We start from the raw sequence: 21,050 nt of genomic DNA, 5'->3' as shown, positions 1-21,050 counted from the left end.
GATCAGTGTGCCTGTCTTTTATAATCAATTCGGAAGATAGTGGCAGACCTATACTAGTGGGTCTGTAAGAACCACCATATATATATATATATATCTATATTTATATATATATATATATATATATATATTAATCTATATTTATATATAATTATATATATATATATATAGAAATAAAAATATATATATATATATATATATTTATATTTATTTATATATATATTTATTTATTTATATATATATATATAATTATATATATATATATATGTATATATTTATTTATTTATTTATTTATATATATATATATATATATATAAATATATATATATATATATATATATATATATATTTATATATATATATATATATATATATATGTATATATTTATTTATTTATTTATTTATATATATATATATATATATATATATATATATATATAAATATATATATATATATATATATATATATATATATATATATATATATATATATATATATAATTATTGCAGAACTAGCTGCCAGATAGGGTTGCATGCATGCTCTGCCTAGGGGAATCGTTACAGGAATCTTATCAGGAATCATTTCAGACGCGTGATGGGGTACAGGACATAGATCAGCGTGTCTATGTGTTGAGATAATGCAAGGACATATGAACCTCAATTTATAAGACATCCAACATATACTGAACATTACAACTCACACCAACAATTTTACCTAATCTGACCTGAGATTACAACACCCGCACACTTTCCCCTCCAAAAATGACTTCATCAACCCAGTATCTTGTCCATGCCCATCTAAACGGTGAGACCTACTCTCATGAGATAGCCGGTTTTGTGATGAGAAACACTCAGGTTGTACCATTGTTGTTGAGCAAAAGAGCAACATTTTCGTACTTCATTCAACGACTGTACTCTAAGATTGCAATGGGTCCTATTGCAAGCGTTTTTTACCAATGTCCCAATTTCAATGAAGACAACACCGTCAAGTTTTACGAAATGGAGATTGCCAATGACGAAGACTTGCAAGATATGTTCACCACCCACGAATACTGTGGGTTGGATTCCATCGAGCTGTACGTCACTCTTCAGGCTGAGACACAAGAAACTAATGTTGTCCAGTCACAGGTTATTGACCCACCAGTCAACGAGCAAGACGAGGTTGACGTCATTGACGAGGAAGAAGACGATCTGGAAACCGAATTTGACGACATGGTCAACGAGGAATCCGACGACGAGCAGCAAACCTTGGTGCCTCCAGCTCATGCGTACGCACCTCCAGCACATATGGGTAACTTGAACCTCCAAGGTGACGAACCATCATCTGACATCTTCTTCACGCCCTACATCCAAAACGACGAAGAATTAAAGGAAGGAGACAAGTTTCCGTCTAAGGAGGCATGTCTGAGAAGAATAAAAAAATGGCACATGGCGAACAACGTTGATTTTGAAGTAGATCGTTCAAACCTGGAACGGTATGTAATCACTTGTAAAAATCCAGAGTGCGGGTTCAGACTGTTGGCCTCTTATAGGAAGAGAAGCAATGCATGGAAAATAGGGTCGATTACGCAGAAACACACGTGTGTCAACCCTAACAATTCCCAGGATCATACAAAACTCAGTGCCGATCTTATGTGCCAGGAGATCTTGCCTCTCATAAGCTCCGATCCGTCTCTGAAGGTTAAAAATATAATATCCCACATCGTCACAACCTTCAACTACACTCCATCTTACAGAAAGGCGTGGGTTGCAAAAACAAAGGCAATTGAGACAGTCTACGGCAACTGGGAGGAGTCATACAAAATTCTTCCCCGATACCTCAATACGCTACACAGTTACGCACCTGGCACTGTTACGATTCTAGAGACACTGCCCGCGCATGCCCCGGATGGAAACCCTGTCCAGGGAAACGGAATATTCCATCGGCTTTTTTGGGCGTTCAAACCTTGCGTCCGAGGTTTTGCACACTGTAAACCCATACTTCAAATTGATGGGACATGGTTATACGGCAAATGCAAAGGAACCATGCTCATGGCGGTTGCACAAGACGGTAACAGCAACATATTTCCAGTGGCATTTGCTATCGTCGAAGGTGAAACTGCAGCGGCTTGGAGTTTCTTTCTAAGGAACCTCCGGGAACATGTTGCTCCCCAGCCTGACATATGTTTAATCTCTGATAGGCACGCTTCCATAGAGAGTGCTTACAACAATCCAGCGAACGGATGGCATGACCCCCCTTCAAAACACGTATATTGTATTCGCCACATAGCCCAAAACTTCATGCGGGAGATCAAGGACAGACATCTAAGAAAGGCCCTAGTCAATGCTGGTTATGCGTTGACCCAACCCACATTCCAGCATTATCGGAGTGAGATTGTAATGACAAATCCAGAGGCAGGTACTTGGGTAGATAATCTTTCCAGGGACAAATGGACAAGGGCTTACGACAATGGCGTGCGATGGGGCCATATGACAACTAATCTCGTGGAATCCATGAATGGCGTTTTCAAAGGCATCCGTAACCTACCAATCACAGCACTGGTGGAAGCCACATACTTTAGGATGGCTTCACTCTTCTCAACAAGAGGCAGGAGATGGGGTGATGTTAGGCAAGCTGGTCAACTATTAAGCGATAGTTGCATGAAATTTATGCAACAGCAGTCGGCAAAAGCGAACACTCATCAAGTGACTTCTTTCGACCGATTCAATCGCACGTTCAGTGTGCGCGAGACAATTGACCACAATGAGGGACTGCCAAGGCAACAATATAGGGTTCTTCTTGACGAAGATTGGTGCGACTGTGGAAGGTTTCAAGCTTTTCGTATGCCTTGCTCACACGTCATAGCTGCATGTGCGTATGCCCACCGCGACGCTATATCACTACTGTCTCCGATTTACAAGACTCAGACGTTGCTCAGAGTTTACAGTGTTGCGTTTCCTGTGGTGGCCAAGGAGGATTACTGGCCTGAGTATGATGGAGAGGTAGTTTGGCACAACGACGCAATGCGGCGAAAGAAAAAAGGGCGTCCCAATAGTACACGGATTAGGACCGAAATGGACGTCCGCGACAAAATGGAACGAAAATGCAGCATTTGCTGTCAGGTGGGGCACAATATAAAGAGATGCCCTAATCGTGGCACGACATCGTCGCAAGTTTAGTATAATCTGTATTTTTTTTTAATGCAATGTATCAGTTTCGCTTACCACCTTTTGTAACCGTTCACCTCTTGTAACCGTTCATCGGTCTTTCATCAATAAATTGAGCTTTAATAAAAAACCGATATCGATAACGCATACATTACATTATTTAGGGTTAATAAGATTTTACAAACTTGATTTATTAGACGTTTTTACGAAAATAATAGACCGAAATCGAAAACGGTACGCGAAAATACCCGAAACGGGTTAATTTTGAAAAAAAAATGGCCCACACATAGGAGCCAATTGGTTTGGCGCCTATGTGTTAATACATGGCCACATGCGCCATTTCAAATGGCTTGCAATTTCTTGCCCTAATTTTCCTTCTTATGCGCCAAATGGTTTGGCTTGTGTGACATGCATGCGCCATTTCATTTGGCGCATTCTCTTCCAGTATGTCCCAAACCTAGACAGTTTGGTAAATACCCTGAAAAGGTGGTTTTTTCTGTATTTTATTTATTAAACCTGGTTATTTTAATTTTTTTTTCGAAGTTTAGAGGAAGAGATCAAAGTTAAATAAAGATGAGCAAGATCGATATCTTTTTAGTTATCCCTTTTGAAGTTCGAGAACGGAAATGAGACTTGAGCACGATCATAAAAGTATCCTGATAAGTATTCTTAAACTTAGACATTAACATCAAATTGGTAAGATTGTGATATTTTTATAGAGTCTTAGTTCTCAAACATGTTCTATGAGGAAAAAGAAATGTTCATGTTTGGGGTAGTGATTGGGAGTCACTCATTGCATGTGTTTTTATTATGTTTTACATTAAATTTAAAAAAAGTTACTTCTATTAAGCTTGTTTTTATTATGTTTTATAGAGTTTTTGTTTGATGGCACGACATAGGATAAAGAACTTGGAGGTAAGTGATTCTAAAACATATTCTTTATTTTCTTATGATGAGATATATAACAGCTTTCATGAAATGCATGTTGAAGCCTTAAATGATTTTAAGAAAATCACCTTCCAAAAGAAAAATATTTTAAAACTTTAGGTAGAAATCTTAAAATTCAAAAGTGCTTTAGAATTCTTGAAAGAGGCATCTCTTGTTAATGACCAGTTACATATCTCTAACACTTCAGAAGAAAAGATAGATGTAATTTAGTGTGATACTTGTCCTAATTTAAAACAAAATTTACAATTTAAAAGGACAAATAACACATCTCTCCAAACAATCATTTTTGCACTTGAATCAAATCAAAAATATTATTTTACTCTATTTAGTTGGTTTATCTCCACCACATATAAGATCCAATTTCTCTCTCTCAAATTCATGACTTGCCAATAATTTTTGCAAAAACTTTCATAATCTTTGCAAAACCTTGAGTGTTTTGTCAATCACACAGACATTAAATTAACCTTGAAGAAAAACATCCTTGAGTTTTGATTTATTGAGTGTGAATAATTGTTTCGTGAGATTTTCCTGAATACTTCATCTTCAATCTCTAGTCAAAAACATCGTTGTTGAGTGTTTCTCAATTCTAAGAAAAAGTGTGAGATCTAGTTTTGAAAGGATTCATTAGGTGTTCTAGTATTTTTGTAAAGATTTTTTCATTGAAGAATCATATTTTGATTGTGATTTTTGTAGATTGACTTCGATTGAAGAAAAATAAGAGTTTATTCTAATAAGAGAAGAAGAAAATAACTGATAGATTACTATGCAAGTCACAGCAAGTCACCTTGTTTTTCTTCTTTTCTTTTTCTGCCACGTGTTCTAGTAGTTAGGATTTGTAACTGTTTTGTAACCACCTCTAGCTCCTATATAAGTTAGTTGGTGTTTCCCTTTCATGCTAATGAATCATTCTCCAATATTTTCATTCATTCACTTTACTGTTATGGTATCATAGAGCCTGGTTCTACCAGCTCTTCTTTTTCTCAGATATGGCAAGAAACGACAACAATAACAATGGCGGTCAACAACCAAATGCTGCGCTCGATCCGTATTACATACATCCATCAGAAAACCCAACAACGATTTGTGTTACACCATATTTTGAAGGAGATTCCAACTACCATGGATGGGCGAAGAAGATGTAGAGAGTTCTTGCTACCAAGAACAAATTCAGATTCGTCAATGGCTCGATTCCTATACCAAGCATAGAAGATCTTAATTTCGTTGCATGGGAAAGATGCAACAATCTTGGGCACTCATGGCTGATCAATTCAATGAAGCCTCAAATTACTGAAAGCGTCGTGTTCATAGAAAATGCTGTAGATGTGTGGAATGATCTAAAAGAAAGGTATCTTCAAGGAGACATAATTCGTGTGGCTGCTCTTTATCAAGATCTTTCGAATTTCAAGCAAGGGAATCTCAAAGTTTCTGAATACTTCACTGAAATGAGGGCTCTGTGGGAAGAAATTGATCAATTCAGGCCCATGCCTCAATGCACATGCCCACGGCCATGTGTTTTTGCTGCAATGCATAGTGCAAGGAGTTTCAAGAAAGAAGACCAAATCATCCAGTTCCTTATGGGGCTGAATGAGCAATATCAAAGTGTTAAGTCTTAGATCTTGTTAATGGAACCTCTACCAACCGTCAACAAAGTCCTTTCTGTTGTGCTACAAGAAGAAAGATAACAAAGCTATGGAACAACCAATCACCATGAAGCCAAAGCTGAAGAAACAGACGTTTTAGCTAATTCATTTGAAACTGGATATCCAAACCGTAATTCTGGTAGAGGCAGAGGACATAGTGGATATAATGGAGGAAGAGGTCGAGGTAATGCATACAAAGAGAAGGTGTGTACACATTGTGGAAATAATGGCCATATAGTCGATATTTGCCATAGAAAACATGGATATCCACCAGGATGGGGATCTGCTCGAGGAAATGCCTTAGTCAACAATGCTGGGAATGATGCACAAGAAATTGGTACAAATATGAAGTTGAAGACTGATGAGGGTAGCATGGTTATCACCAAAGATCAATACAACTCATTAATTTCTCTACTTGAGAGGAACAACATAGATGGAGCCAAGCATACCTCAAACATGGTGATAGGAGAAAGTAGCAGCTGCTATTCTGCAGGAGCATCAGGTAAATATCCTAACAACGATGTTCAAACAAGTGTGTGTGATTGTAAATGGATCTTAGACACGGGAGCAACGGATCACATTTGCAATTCTATAGAATGGTTCACATCATGTAGTGAATTAACTCCTGCCATATTTGTTGGTTTACCAAATGGAACCAATGTCCAAGCTTATAAAACTTGAAGAATTAGGTTGAATGATAACTTGGTCTTAGAAAGAGCTCTTTATCTGCCAGGATTTAACATTAATTTGATTTCTGTATCGAAATTATCTGAGCAAAACAACTGTACCATAGTGTTTGAAGATGATTCCTGCATTGTACAGGAAAGAGGAACTATGAAGAGGATTGGTTTGGCTAAGCTGAAGAATGGAATTTATTACTTGGAGTTTGACCAGGTAAAGTTGAATGCTACTGTTCATGTTGATAGTGCAGATGTAAGTAGATTGTGGCATCTCAGATTAGGCCATTTATCACTTGATAGAACTAAATGTTTAAATAAGACATATGGATATGTACATGATTCAGACCATGTTGCTTGTGCGTAGTGTATTATCATAGAGAGAAACACAATCCTCTGTAGAGCAAAATGGTATCAAATAAAGATAATGACTTTAGAGTCTAAAAGAATGCATATCATAATTTCAATTGTGATAAACTTGATGATTTTCATGATTAATATTGATATTCTTTATTGATTTCTTTTATTAAGGTTGTTTTGAGATGAGAATATTTATATCTTGAAATTGTGAATTATGTATATGTTTGATGTTTATGGTATGTGTTAAGTTTGATTTGATATGATGCGGTCTTTACTTGAAAATTTGTGTTTTTATCAATTATTGTATAATATTACATATTTTCAAAGCTCATCCTTTCTATTACATATTTTATACTTTATGCATTAAAAGATTATAAATATTCAGTATAACGATGTGGAATTATTTTAATTCAATGGATTTTTTCTAGAATAATTTGTAATGTGTAATTGGAAAAAGTGATGTCCTTTATCTCAAAAAGTTTTTGAAACTCGTACATTTTATTAGTTTTGAATAATTTAAATATCTATAAATATCAAACATAGGAATCTCCACATTCTTCATGAGTTGGATAATATGAAACAAGTCTAATGGTGCTCCTAATCCTTCCTTCATTCTTCCAATAAACCCGATGGGGTAACTTAAATGAAAAAAAAACCTACTCATTGCTAAAAATATCTTGAATATTGAATGACATACACAGATCATCAACTATGCATGTCGGACATATGATTCCACATACAAGAAATGGGTGAATTGTGTGTTTTAGAAAATGGTAGCTTGAAAAACTTCTAGGATCATTTTCAGAGGTTAAATTCATTTCAAAAGATTTTAGAAATTAGCAGCAAAACTTAATTGCGGAAAGTAAATAGTTAAGGGATAGAGAAATAACACCAATAGTATGGGTTTTAAAAAAAGGTAGCGGCCGCGTAAAGGCTTTCGGGATTTTGGTCGATATAGGTGTGCAGAAACTGATTGCAGTCCTCGCATTGTGAATCAACCACAATTTTTTCTTCAATATAGAAAATAGTGATAATGGTATCGTTATCAGTATCTGCCAAAACCATTTTGTCGCGATCGTTTTTGTAGTCGCGTACAGTTTTTTAAAATCCTGCAAGGAATTATAGAGGTTCACTAAAAGAGAAAAGACTAAATTCTCTCCCCAATATTTGTTCTTGAGAGTATCTAGTAAATTTAATAGATTTTTTTAGGTTGAACTCTCGAACCCCCTTATACAAGGAGAATAAAGTTTCTAGCTAACTTCTAACCAAACATCAAACATATGAGAGAAAGGTTAGTCTTCCTTCCAATCAGTAACTTGACGTAGATATCCCCAAGCTAAAATGAGATTTTACACAGGCTTATCTCGAACCAAGGAGATCTTTTGAACCAAATTGAGCTCACGAACCTAAGCGAGGTTTTGACGGGCTGACGACACAAACCTATGAGATTTTATTGGGCTTATCTCCAACCTTAGAAAGCTTTTAACTGGGTTGAGCTTGCAAAACGAACTGAGATTTTACATAGGATAACCACAAACCAACTTGAGATTTTAATACGGACTGATCCCGAACCGATCAAAGCTTTTGAACGGGTTGAGCCTTCAAACTAAACTGACGACTTATTAACTAAATACCCAAATCAAAACTTTATAGGGTTTAGCTTCAAATCCAAATAAATAATCCTTAAAGGCTATTGACGTTATAGGGTTTAGCTATTGACGTTTCATTCTATATTTAAAGAGAGGGTGTCAATTGAATAGGCGCCTCCTATTTTTTTTAGCTTTTTTTTAAACTACCTACCAATTTTTCTGCATATTTAATATTAACTACGCATTCACATGCGGAGCATTTTGACTGCATAGATAAATTTGTAGGTGACACCAAATTTACAGAAATATACAAGTAGGTGAAAAAAAATAGAAGGAGCCAATTAAATTTGCGCACAACAATAACCTGTAAATTTTTATACTCCATCCGTTCCACAATGAGTGACCCATTTGTAATAAAATGGTGTTCCAAAATGAATGGTCTATTTCAATGTCCAATATATTTTTTCCAATTTTACCCTCTAATTAATAAAAGTTTCACCATTCTCAATACATGATAAGGATACTATAGTAAAAACGATATTCCCTCTCTTACTTTTATACCATATTCTTAAGGGAGCTTCTATGGTGCAGTTGTCAATTTGACTTCAGTGGTGAAGTCACTCCAATTGACCAATAGAATTAAAGCCCTAACAACCCTAATTAATTTTAAGTTAAACTAAGCCACATCAGCTCTATGGTAAAATAACTTTACTGTGGGACCCATTTTAAAAAAAACTTTTGATTATTGCATATAAGTCCCCATTCATTTAATAATATCTTACAAATTAAAATTAACTTTTATTAGATTACAGTTTTTTTTACTCATATTATCGTTTTTCTTCTTCATCCTTCACCATTCTCCCAACTCCTTCAAAACCCTAAATCCCTAAATTCCACCCATCTGTTCTTCTTCTGCAACCTTCTCCCAAATTTTCTGCAACCTTCTCCCAAATTTGAAATACTCCGTAATTCTTTAAATTGTTCATATGTTCTTCTATCTTCTTCCACTTTCGATTTTTGTTTACTCTCTCTGCGAACCTGCGAGCAGGTAAACACTGCGAACAGATGAACATGACTTCGACCTCTTCGGCGCCAACGAAATCATATTCTCAAGGTTGGTGAAGACAATGAGATCGATAAATATGGACGAAAGATGAGGCTGCTCAAGGTGAAGGATGGGACACTCCCACCCATTTTTTAACTGTGTTCATGTTTGATGTTGAGCTTTCAGAGTAAATTTGCGTGTAATTCGGATCTGGTTATTTTTTCAGCAGATTGTCTAATGATTCCATGTTGTAGCCTCCTTTGACAGGTTCATATCGATCCAATATGTATATTTTCCAATTCTATGTGATTGTGGATTAGATTTGTATTTATGTAATTAATGAATTCTGAAATGGAATTGAATTATCCAGAAATTGTGTAGTTGTGGATTAGGGATTATATTTTATCATATGCATAAATTCTGAATTTGCATTTGAATTTGAATTTGAATTGAATTTTGAGATAGTTAAATAAGATTTCACATATCTGATACATATGTTTATCTTATGGTTTGAGGACACATTTAAATGGATATGCTCCTCCATTGGGCTGTTGATTTTTTTGTTATTTGTTACCCTGTTTGATGCAGGTTTTATTAGCCTTATTGGTTTTGTGGTGAGCTTCTGTCTATGATGGTTGAGCATGCTGCTTCTGTCATAGATGGTTAAGAATTACGTGGATTCTGACCTATGGTGGTTAAGCATTATGCCCTTTGTTGGCTTTATTGATCTTTGCTTCTGTTAAATAGTTAAGCCTCGAATTATTGCCTTATGGCTTTAATTAGGCGGCAAAGTAATTTTCAACTTCCTGTAATGGAATCGTACAAGACATATTTGTCAATCTGAATGTAATGAAGAATAAATTATCCATAATATAAACATTATTACAGCATGAGTTAACCATTCAAAACATATATCGAAAACCAAAAATATAATTGCCTAAAACTCGCTCTGAAATATTAACTCTTTTCTTGCTTTCAGGGGTTTGTTTCGACTGTAAGACATATGCGCTCATTCGTTCCTGCCATTTATGACATAACAGTGGCTGACCCTAAAAGTACTCCTGCTCCTACAATGCTAAGACTCTTAAATAGGAAACCTTCTGTGGTAAGCTCATTTAATTAAAGTTTCAGTAATACATTTATTTTCATAATCCTAATCATCTAATTGAAATCCTCTGTATGCCATGACATTAGAAAATGATAAAACAGAAAATGATAAAAAACATTGGAGAAGGCAAAGTATCCAAATCAAACAATGGTGTTACAGTTATTGATATTCCACCAGACCTGTTGATTACAGAATTTGAGGACCCAATCGTACCAATAGTTAATTCTACATATCCGGAATTTACGAGCAATTCTTGCTTCTACATTGGAGGTTGTTTACAAATTATCTAAATCATATTCTTGATTTAATGGCAGGTATACATGATTCAATTTTTATATTCATTTGAACTAACTATTTAAATTCCCAATACAGGAGACATGCGTGATTATTTCAGCGCAATTCTGTTGATAAGTCGGAATTCTACGATGTAACATTGGTTGACATCCTCACCCCAGAATTTCTCAGTTCACTGCAAACATCAGGATTACCTAACCATCATATAAAACTAAAGGTTGGGACACCAATTATGGTCATGAGAAACATCAACCAGTATGAAGGCTTATGTAATGGAACAAGGTTGATAATAACAAAGTTGGGTGGTGTGATTTAAACTATGTGATTTTTATTCTGGTGGTAAAATTACTCTTGGTTGGGTGGAGATAGAAGTTGAGTGTTGAGCCTTTGTTGCCTTTTATATGTGTACCAGTATGTAAACTTGTAACAGGATCATGGCATGTCTTATGCTGTGTTATTATAAATATATTTCTTTAGCCTTTACAATAAAAAAAAGTTCATGATGAACATGCAAAGTTCAAATCAATAACTACAAATGTAGTTGACAAGGAAATCTTCACCAATATAAATGTAGCCTGATATTAATGAAAATAATTTCAGCCACAAACACTTTATTTGAAAAATATTATGTTGATTTCTTTTATATTTTTAAACCAATCCTTAAATGTTTACTTATAACTGACCATTCAAAACATAACACCCAACTACAATGACTATTGTGAATCACACCTCAAAATAACAACACTGACATACTTAATACCATAATTTAAAACAAAAACATCATATAACATAAAAACATTTATATTACACAAAATAACATAAAAACAAAAACACCCATTGTCAAGAGAAACTGTTTTCAACATGTTCACACACACAAATACAACTGATATTTTGATATACATTCATGTCTTTGACTTAAATAAAAACACAATCATCAAGCTCTTGATCTGTTGACGACTGACACAGCAACCAATTGTGTTCCAGATGTAATAGCCGGGCTTGGTTTGTCACACATTACAAATCTAAGACGATCACCATCCTGAATGCGGCATTCCTTCACAAAATCAGACCACCCATCGTAAATGAACCTCTCAACAAAATACTTCCTCTTAGCATAATGGAGTTCACATTTGAAGACCTTTTTCAAATCTGAATCCCTGAACAAAACACGCGTATAATGCTTGTCCAAGCAACCGCGGATAACTTTTTGCGGGAATTGCTGCACATAAACATAAAACGCCACAAACTATAATTACAACTGTCAAAATAAAAACAACAAAAATATCCAACATTCAATGCGTATATTTTTATAATTAAGCTAAATAACTTAATATACTTACAAGAACATTTCTCCCAGCTACCTTAGCACATTCTATAACCTTACACCACGAAAAGTATCTGTGTCCATCAACATCCTTCGTTTGAACGGGTTCTACAATCCTGCAACTCTTTCTCTTTTTATTCACACGTTTTGACGACCTCATTTCAAACCCAGCTCTTGCACCCAAACTGACACCAACTCCCCCATCAATCGTTGTTTCTCCCGCTGCACCTTTGCCCTTCGTTTTACTATATATTCGATCACTTCTTCTACGCCCTACTTGAACCACACCCTTCACATAACCTTCCTTCAACACTGCTTTACCTTTCCGATCACTCTTAGTTTCATCACCGATCATCATTTCAGACCGACATCCACTACTTTCCCCAGTGACAACGACCTCCCGCACAACATTCTTCCCTGCACGACTTTTCTGCCATAGATCCTTAACCTCCCGGTTGTCTGACAAGCTGTTGACCAACATCTCCCTATTCAACCTATCCCATGTTGATTCAACCTCCATCTTAGAAGTGTTCCTGCCAAAAGAAAACCCTTTTACTGGAAAATACCACATTTTATCAAAATTCTACAAACTATAAAAGCAACATACAAAAACAAACTACACACACATTCGCCTCAAATAATGATTCAATGAACATAAAACAAAAACTTTTTAAAAAAAAACAAATCACAAACATATAACATGTTGGTGCAACCTCCATCTTCGATAAGTTGATGATAACATAAACCAATTTTAATCACCAATACATTATTTGATCAAAATATTACAAACTATAAAAAATAACATGCAAAAACTATAACACACACAATCGACTCTAAAACTAATTCAGTAAACTAAAGACTCATGTGAACCCGAGTCAGCCTTTCAAACAGCCCATCATAAGACTCATCTGAGCTATAATCACTGCAAAGTACTATTCAACATTACATACTGTGTTTAGAAAACATATTACTACATGAATTTAAAAATCATACTTACGCATTTTCCAATTTGTTTGCAGTTCCATCAATACCATCTACCCCGACACCAGCAATACTTGACTCCCCAACTAAAGACTTTGAACAACTGCAAACACAAGAACAATATATATATATATATATATATATATATATATATATATATATATATATATATATATATATATATATATATATATCAGAAAAACATCCCAAAATACAACACTAACAATATTAAAATACCATTTCTGTAAAACATCTGTCACACAACAATGTCTTTTATACTCAAACACAATAAATTAAATGTTTACCCTTTTACACATTCTGATACCAAGTTTTCACACTGATCAGGAATGACAGATGTATCAACCCTAACTATTTCAGGGACAGTAACAGATACTTCTTGCTTCACAATCACTTCATCATCCCCACCATCCTTCAAACTCTCCAAACACAAAGGATCAACATCATGACAAAAATCTTCAAATGATGCCAATTTAAGCTTCTTGCCGGTACTTTCCTCATATTCCTCCGCAGCTTCAAGATACTCAAAGTAAAGTTCTTTGATCTTTGCATCAAACGGGAAGAGAGGATTCTTCGATCGGCACCTACACGTATTCAGAACACTTAGATGACTGTCGATTAATAACATTATCCTACAAACAACAAAAATAAGCATGCATCTAACCCAGACAATAAAACCCAGAAATCGGTACCCACATAATAACATGCAAGACGAAATATAATGCCCATACACAAAATAGGAACCTACAAAACTGAACATGAACAAAAACGTCGGTGTTTACCTGTCATCTTCAACTTTCCGGTTGAGGCTTGACATTTTCGACTAAGATGGCGAAAGGTTGGTTTCGTACTAAAGAAAAAAATAGAAACCTTACTTTTCCCAAGGGATCCGAATGGTACTACCTCTTTGTAACAACTCTTTCCAAACTGTTAGGATTTCTTAAATTTATTATTCCAACAATAACTAATACACACGTGATTAATCTATTGATTTTTTTATGTATCTGTTAAATAATAATATAATAATAATAATAATAATAATAATAATAATAATAATAATAATAATAATAATAATAATAATAATAATAGTTCAACCATAAATACACACAATACACAAAATTATAATAACCAGTATTCATTATTAAATATTTAAAAAATAGCCCTATTACAATTTTATAATAATTTTTTTTATTCATAAATATTAATGTTTATTATAAAAAATTGATTATGATATCAAATTATTTAATTAATCAACTATTTGGATTTTTATTTTGAAAGCAAAATAATAATAATTCATAATATATTTCATAGACATTAAAATACCGATATTCGTCAAACTTCGTGCAAAGTTATAATTAAGAGATTACAATCTATAATTAAGAGAATAAATGATATGATTCCTTGAATCTTAGTTATGGTCTTTCTTGGTTGGTGTCATCATTCTTTCTTCAACGTCAACTAAATTCTCTGAGTAAATTCTTCAAAGGAGCTGTCATTTGCATTTTCAATTTCATTGTTGTCCCCACGTACATCCCTAAAACTGTACTTGATTGAAATCAAGTTCATATAATATCATAATTCAGACCAACATGTATATCCAGAGAATAATTTAAAGGAAACAAAATTGTTTCAAAATGTGTTTGCAGACATATATTATAATATTGACCGGCAATGTTTCCAAAGTATCATTGTTTTCAACCCATAATTTAAAGCATCACCGCAAACAAAAAAGGAAAAAACAGCCAATTTAGTTTCTTCTACGCTTTTCCACGGTCAAATACACATAAGGCGAAAAGCGCAGCATGCTCCAAATTAAAGTATCGCCAGTACAAAGTTTGATACTCTTGGCTAATTCGTACCAGCCCTGAGCCATGTACCTTTCATACGTGTTTGGGACTCCCTTCCTTGACGCCTTATGAAGGCTGCAATTGAACACCTCTCGAGTCTCCACGTCTACAACTTTAATTTCATCCTGATATACCCGAAGACATTTCTTAGCTATTTCCCTTGGAAAATGCTGCATAAATACACAAGTATTTCAGTATACCATTTCATAAGGTTTTTCTATGAAAAGAATACGAATCACATACAAAATTATGATCTTACCATAACATTTTTTGAACTCTTTTTTCCGTTTGTAATGCGATTCTTCCAGGTGAATTTCTTTGCCCCATTCGACATCTCCCATGTAATTTCAGCCGACTGCTTTCCTTTCCCTTTCTTTGGCTGCTTTCCTTTTCTCAAGACAGGAGGATTCTTAACTGGTCCACTTGAAGAACCTGCTCCTCCAAACTCTTTTCGCTTTTCTTTAATTCCTACACCTGTTTCCTTAACACTCTTTTTCTTTGAAACCCGCCTTGGCTCCACATCGACACTCTCAATAGGTTGGTCCTCAGCCATCGCTTCAATCGGTTCCTCCTTCACATCATGAATCACAACATTGGCATTGTTTGACGGTCGAGGAACTGGCGTGCCGGATGTCGTAGCAATTTGACCAGCCCGATCTTTCTTCCCATGTTCTTTTCCTCTTCTGTTTGCTGTAGCAGTCCTCTCATCAAAACGTACTTTCTTCGCAGCTTTCTTTGCCTCATCTGCATTGTACCCTGTTTCAGCAACCAATCCATCTATCACCCTCATTGCTCCGTCGTCGCTAACAACCAAAAAATCAGAACACATATTAAATATTTGTGTTATAGATAAAAAAAATTCATTAGCCACAGCGACAGATACCCTAACAATTTGAAAATGGAAGAATCGATAATCCCAGTTGTCGTACTCTGTTTGTGTGAATCCTGAAATTCATCAACCTAAGTTTTAAGTTGGGAAAGAATTGATAATCCCAATCGTCGTCGCCTTTATCGAATACATGCATCTCTACCCTTCTAAAAACAACACTTCGACTAAGAATTTTGAAAGTTTAACAACCCGATATGTAATCATAGGCAAACGGGGAGAGAAAGTACCTGAATTCCATGTCGTCGTCGGATATCCATCCGTTGCAGGGTTTTCTACCTCCGGTCATCTTCTTTGGCATGCAGCAAAACTCAAGTGATTGTGCTGTTCAACCCACTCGTGCGTTTTGTTTGTCAAATGTGCTTTTCGTTTCAAGAAAGCATAACTCAAAGTGTAGTCGTTTTACTTCCCCGTACTGATTGGATGTTACACCTGTTAATTACCACTTGGGCCAAACCTAATTGTTGGGTTCCTACAATAATAATAATAATAATAATAATAATAATAATAATAATAATAATACTAATAATACTAATAATAATAATAATAATAATAATAATAATAATAATAATAATAATAATAATACTAATAATACTAATAATACTAATAATAATAATAATACTAATAATAATAATAGTAATAATAATACTAATAATAATAATAATAATAATACTAATAATAATAATAACTATATATCAACCATAAATACACACAATTACAATAACAAGTATTCATCATTAAATATTTAAAAAATAGCCCTATTACAATTTATAATAATTTTATACAAAAAAAAACCACACTCATTACTGGCAAAATATAATAATAATAATATTAATAATAATAATAATAATAATAATAATACTAATAATACTAATAATAATAATAATAATAATACTAATACTAATAATACTAATAATAATAATAATAATACTAATAATAATAATAGTAATAATAATACTAATAATAATAATAATAATAATAATAATAATAATAACTATATATCAACCATAAATACACACAATTACAATAACAAGTATTCATCATTAAATATTTAAAAAATAGCCCTATTACAATTTATAATAATTTTATACAAAAAAAAACCACACTCATTACTGGCAAAAAATAGCCCTATTACAATTTATAATATGTTTGAAATTTGGATCATCTTCTTTCATAGATCTCTCTCCTTCACAAAATAAGTGTAATAATAATAATAATAAACATTAATAAAACTATTATATATAAAAAAATAAGTGAGAGAAAATATTAGAGAGATAGAGACAAATTTATGAAGGAGAAAATATTGAGAAAAATAATAGGAGAGGATCCAATCCCTCCCTCATTACTGTCCAAAGCTTTCAGGCAACCCAATCCCATGCAATCCACATGGTCTTCCATTACAGCAGCCTACTGTAAAATAAGAAACTTTGGTTAAAGAAACTTTGCGTACAGAAGGTTGCGGATTCGATCCATGTCGACATAGCATAACAAAACACATTCAAAACCAAACAGATAAATGCCATAATATTCCAACCAAACAGATTAATGCCATGATATGATGAACCAAGCAGATTACTGCCATAATATCCAGGACCAAGCATATACTGCCATAATATCCAGAAAAAGCAAATTAATGCCATAATATCCAAAGCCAGCAGATTACTGCCATAATATCCAAAGCAAGCAAATTAATGCCATAATATCCAAAAAACATTGAAAATATCCTAACTATTACATCAAAAGTCAAAACCACCATATCTCTGCCCGAATTCTTCAATAATTGCTAAACAATCCCTTCATCAACAAATTGTGTTTCTTCACCTGATCATCCCAATAACTTGAAGCTTTTCCCAGGACTTCGTTCAACAAAACATTATTTGATGATTGAAGTAGGTAGAGTGCAAGTTTCATCCTGGTTGCACTGATAACCTGCACATAATTATAAACATTTAGGTGAATACGAAAGCTAATTAGAGTGACAAGGTTTGAGAAATAATATTCACACCAAGGCAACTTACAGATACGGTATCATAAGAACAGCTGAAGGTACATTCAATCATCCACTTACATACCCACACTCCAGAGTCATTCCTATGGTCATCCATTTAAATGCATTAGTCTCACATTATCAGGAAGTTTTGATTAAATAGGCAAACATGGTAAGGGTTGAGAATGCTTACGAATACGGACGCTGCCTTGGGAGGCGCATCACTTGAACAATGTTGAAGGCTGTGACTATATCTTCATCCGAAAATGGAAAGAGTCGACCAAGAGAACCATGAAGAAACATTTCTTCAAGAAATAGTGCCTACCACAATAGTAAATACTATATTTGAATCGATCAAAAACAAACAACATTTCGGAAAAGTAAATCAAATTATATAACATGCATACCAATTTAAGAATTGCTTGGCGTCTCCAATGATACCGTTCCTCCGAAGGCGAAGAGTCCAACCAAACCAGTTTCCTTTCTATAAAATCAACTACCAGTAGGTACCAGTGCATCCCTTCGTCATTAATAGGAATAAAAATCTATAAAAAATAAAACTAAATTAAGTGGTAGGTAACAAATTCGAATGTAACAACTATTTTTGTAAAGTAGCAGGAAATGACCTTTGACATATGTCGAGCAGTTGTAGTCATGTATTTGTCTTTATAAATACTACACACATACTCAGCCGAATGAGTGTTGTCCAAAGCGTATTGCTAAAAGAAAATGTAGTTTACGTCAATAATTAATTCTGAATGAATGTAAATGTAATAGTTGGATGAGTAGTGGTAAAGGTAATCACCGCAAAGTCTGTAGGCAAATACCAAACCGATTGAGTTTTTCCCAACGTCCTTATCAAAAAGTTCTGGGTGTCAACAACCGCATTAATAATCTGTAAAGTTGAATGAAAATGGTATTAGGTCGACATTTTACATCAACAGCAATTTTTTTTTATTTCAAAACATGTAAATATAACCTCTTCATCAACAGGAGACATAGGCATCAAAGACTTCAGTGCCTTCCTATCCGCATATACATCTGATTTTGTTTTAACCAGAACCTCACGACTATAAAGAATAAATTTATGCAGTGTCATTACTCAGCTGCTATCAAAATAAATGTGATCAAAAAAATTTTACAATTAGGTTTTATCATGGGAATTATAAAGACATACTCAGCTGTGTTCCCATCATCAGGTGTAAATGTGTACACGGTTAGATACGCACACCTGGAATCCAACATCATTTCTGACCTGGGTCTGAAACTCATCGGCATCCACTGTCATCAAATAAATATGACATTGTTGTAACTATTGAATGGATATAATGTTATATTATGTTTGATTTAAAAAAATTAGTCAATACTTACAGAAGGAATATCGGAAGGACTATGAGTTCCATCATATCCAAGCAAACATCCGGGTTGATTGTTAAGATAGTAATCAAGATCATTCATATCCTCAGGCGTAATGAACAGATTCCGCTTAATCCTTGAATACTGCTCTTCCTGCAGCATACCAGTCACCTCTTTTTTACCCTTGAACTTCGGAGGGGCTGACGTTGTGCCCAAACACATTGAACGTTTCGACTGGCAACGTTTCCTCTCGGTGGCTGATTTTTTTTTAAGCAGCTTGTTACGATCCACCTTGGGTGTTGAAGCCGTGGAATCGTAATCTGTTGTGTTGGGGTCTCCATGAAACTCAGATTCAGTAGTTTGATGACTACAAAACAGTTTAAGAAACCAGATTATTAATGGTAAGAAAAGGATTAATAAACTAATGGGAAGGTTTTATAACCAGTTTGTTATCTTTGAAGAAAGATTTCAAAATAGTTTTAAAAAATTAACTGCTTCCTTATGTAACAGTAACTGATTCAAGTTTATCTACTTGTTAACAGGTTCTTTAAAGCAAGTTTACAGGAAAATGATGGACTTAGTAGAAAATTAAAAACAAAACAAGAGTTATTTACCTTGATGATATCAGGATAATCTCAGCTTTGTAATTTTTCCTTTTGGTCACAGAAAACTCCTCTGTCATTTTAATGGAATGAGTAGAAGTTGTTGTTGTATTCCTTCTACTCCTTCTACGTGGGGTGCCCATTGTTAATGGAGAACCTTGAGTCATCTTGTCAGATTGCGTTTGATTGTTTTGAATAATAGTTCAAGAGACACACAGTAGTTGGCAAGTTTTAAGTTGTTAATGGAGTGCATGCTTAACTTATAGGGATACTACGAAGCAGCTTGTACATGTTGTTAATCATGATTGTGCCTAAAAAACCATGCCCAACCAATGGCACCAATACGAATATTTCCCAACCAATAGCATTTATTTAACCTTTTCTCTTTTGGAGAAAAGAGAAAAAAAACGTTTCGGTTCACAAATAAAGTTGTAAATAAGTTTAAATTAAAAATAACTAACAATTTTCCAGTGTATGTATGTGTATGTATTTGAAAAATAAAATGAACAAAAGGTAACAATTTTCCAGTGTATGTATGTGTAAGGCCTGGGAGGGGATCGAACCCCAGACCTGGAGGAGAAGAGAGGAGACTAAGTGCAAGAGCTGAGCCACTGGGGCAAACGATTTATTCATTTATTTACACGCCTTCTACTTATAATATATAAACAAGGCTTCGTTTTTTATATGCAACCAAGAATAACTAACAATTTTCCAGTGTATGTATTTGAAAAATAAAATGAACAAAAGGCCTGGGAGGGGATCGAACCCCAGACCTGGAGGAGAAGAGAGGAGACTAAGTGCAAGAGCTGAGCCACTGGGGCAAACGATGTATTCATTTATTTACACGCCTTCCACTTATAATATATAAACAAGACTTCGTTTTTAATAGAATGAAGAACAAATTTCTTTATCTGATCTTTTTTAGGATTTAATTCATTCAGTAGAGTCAGTGAGTTCCTGAAACTCAATTTAAATCTCTTTGAACATATAATGTTATAAAATGTAAGCAGTGATATTTTTAGAGAGTTAGATATGAATCAAAATCATCATTATTTTTCTCCCTATTTTTGTCATTATAAAAAAGTTAAGATCATTAGTTGATTTTTAATGATTAAGTAAAAATATCTGAAGAACAACAAAAGAAAACGTAAGACAAAACAAACATAAAAATCATTGATAGGGAAGTTGTAAGAACAACAAGAGTCACACAGTAGTTGTGAAGTTGTAAGTTTTTAATAGAGTGC

The 21,050-nt window shown here is 34.2% G+C and overlaps 1 protein-coding gene across 1 annotated transcript; it reads left to right on the top strand.

Moving 5' to 3' along the window:
• Positions 1 to 5,363: 5,363 nt before the first annotated feature.
• LOC131650541 (uncharacterized) lies at positions 5,364 to 6,776 on the top strand. The gene is made up of 3 exons (XM_058920246.1): positions 5,364 to 5,691; positions 5,806 to 6,234; positions 6,466 to 6,776. Exons 1-3 carry the CDS (start codon positions 5,364 to 5,366, stop codon positions 6,774 to 6,776), a joined length of 1,068 nt encoding a protein of 355 aa, XP_058776229.1.
• The last annotated feature ends 14,274 nt before the right edge of the window (positions 6,777 to 21,050 follow it).

This window comes from Vicia villosa, linkage group LG2, assembly GCF_029867415.1.
Source record: "Vicia villosa cultivar HV-30 ecotype Madison, WI linkage group LG2, Vvil1.0, whole genome shotgun sequence".
Taxonomy (NCBI): domain Eukaryota; kingdom Viridiplantae; phylum Streptophyta; class Magnoliopsida; order Fabales; family Fabaceae; genus Vicia; species Vicia villosa.
Note: the sequence above shows the minus strand (reverse complement) of the source record. Positions and strands in the feature narration are given on the sequence as shown.

Coding starts and splice junctions, on each gene's coding strand:
- LOC131650541 (XM_058920246.1), top strand. CDS start 5,364: ATGAAGCCTCAAATTACTGAAAGCGTCGTGTTCATAGAAAATGCTGTA. Junction 5,692..5,805: donor GCTGAATGAGCAATATCAAA/GTGTTAAGTCTT, acceptor ATCACCATGAAG/CCAAAGCTGAAGAAACAGAC. Junction 6,235..6,465: donor CTATTCTGCAGGAGCATCAG/GTAAATATCCTA, acceptor TTTATCTGCCAG/GATTTAACATTAATTTGATT.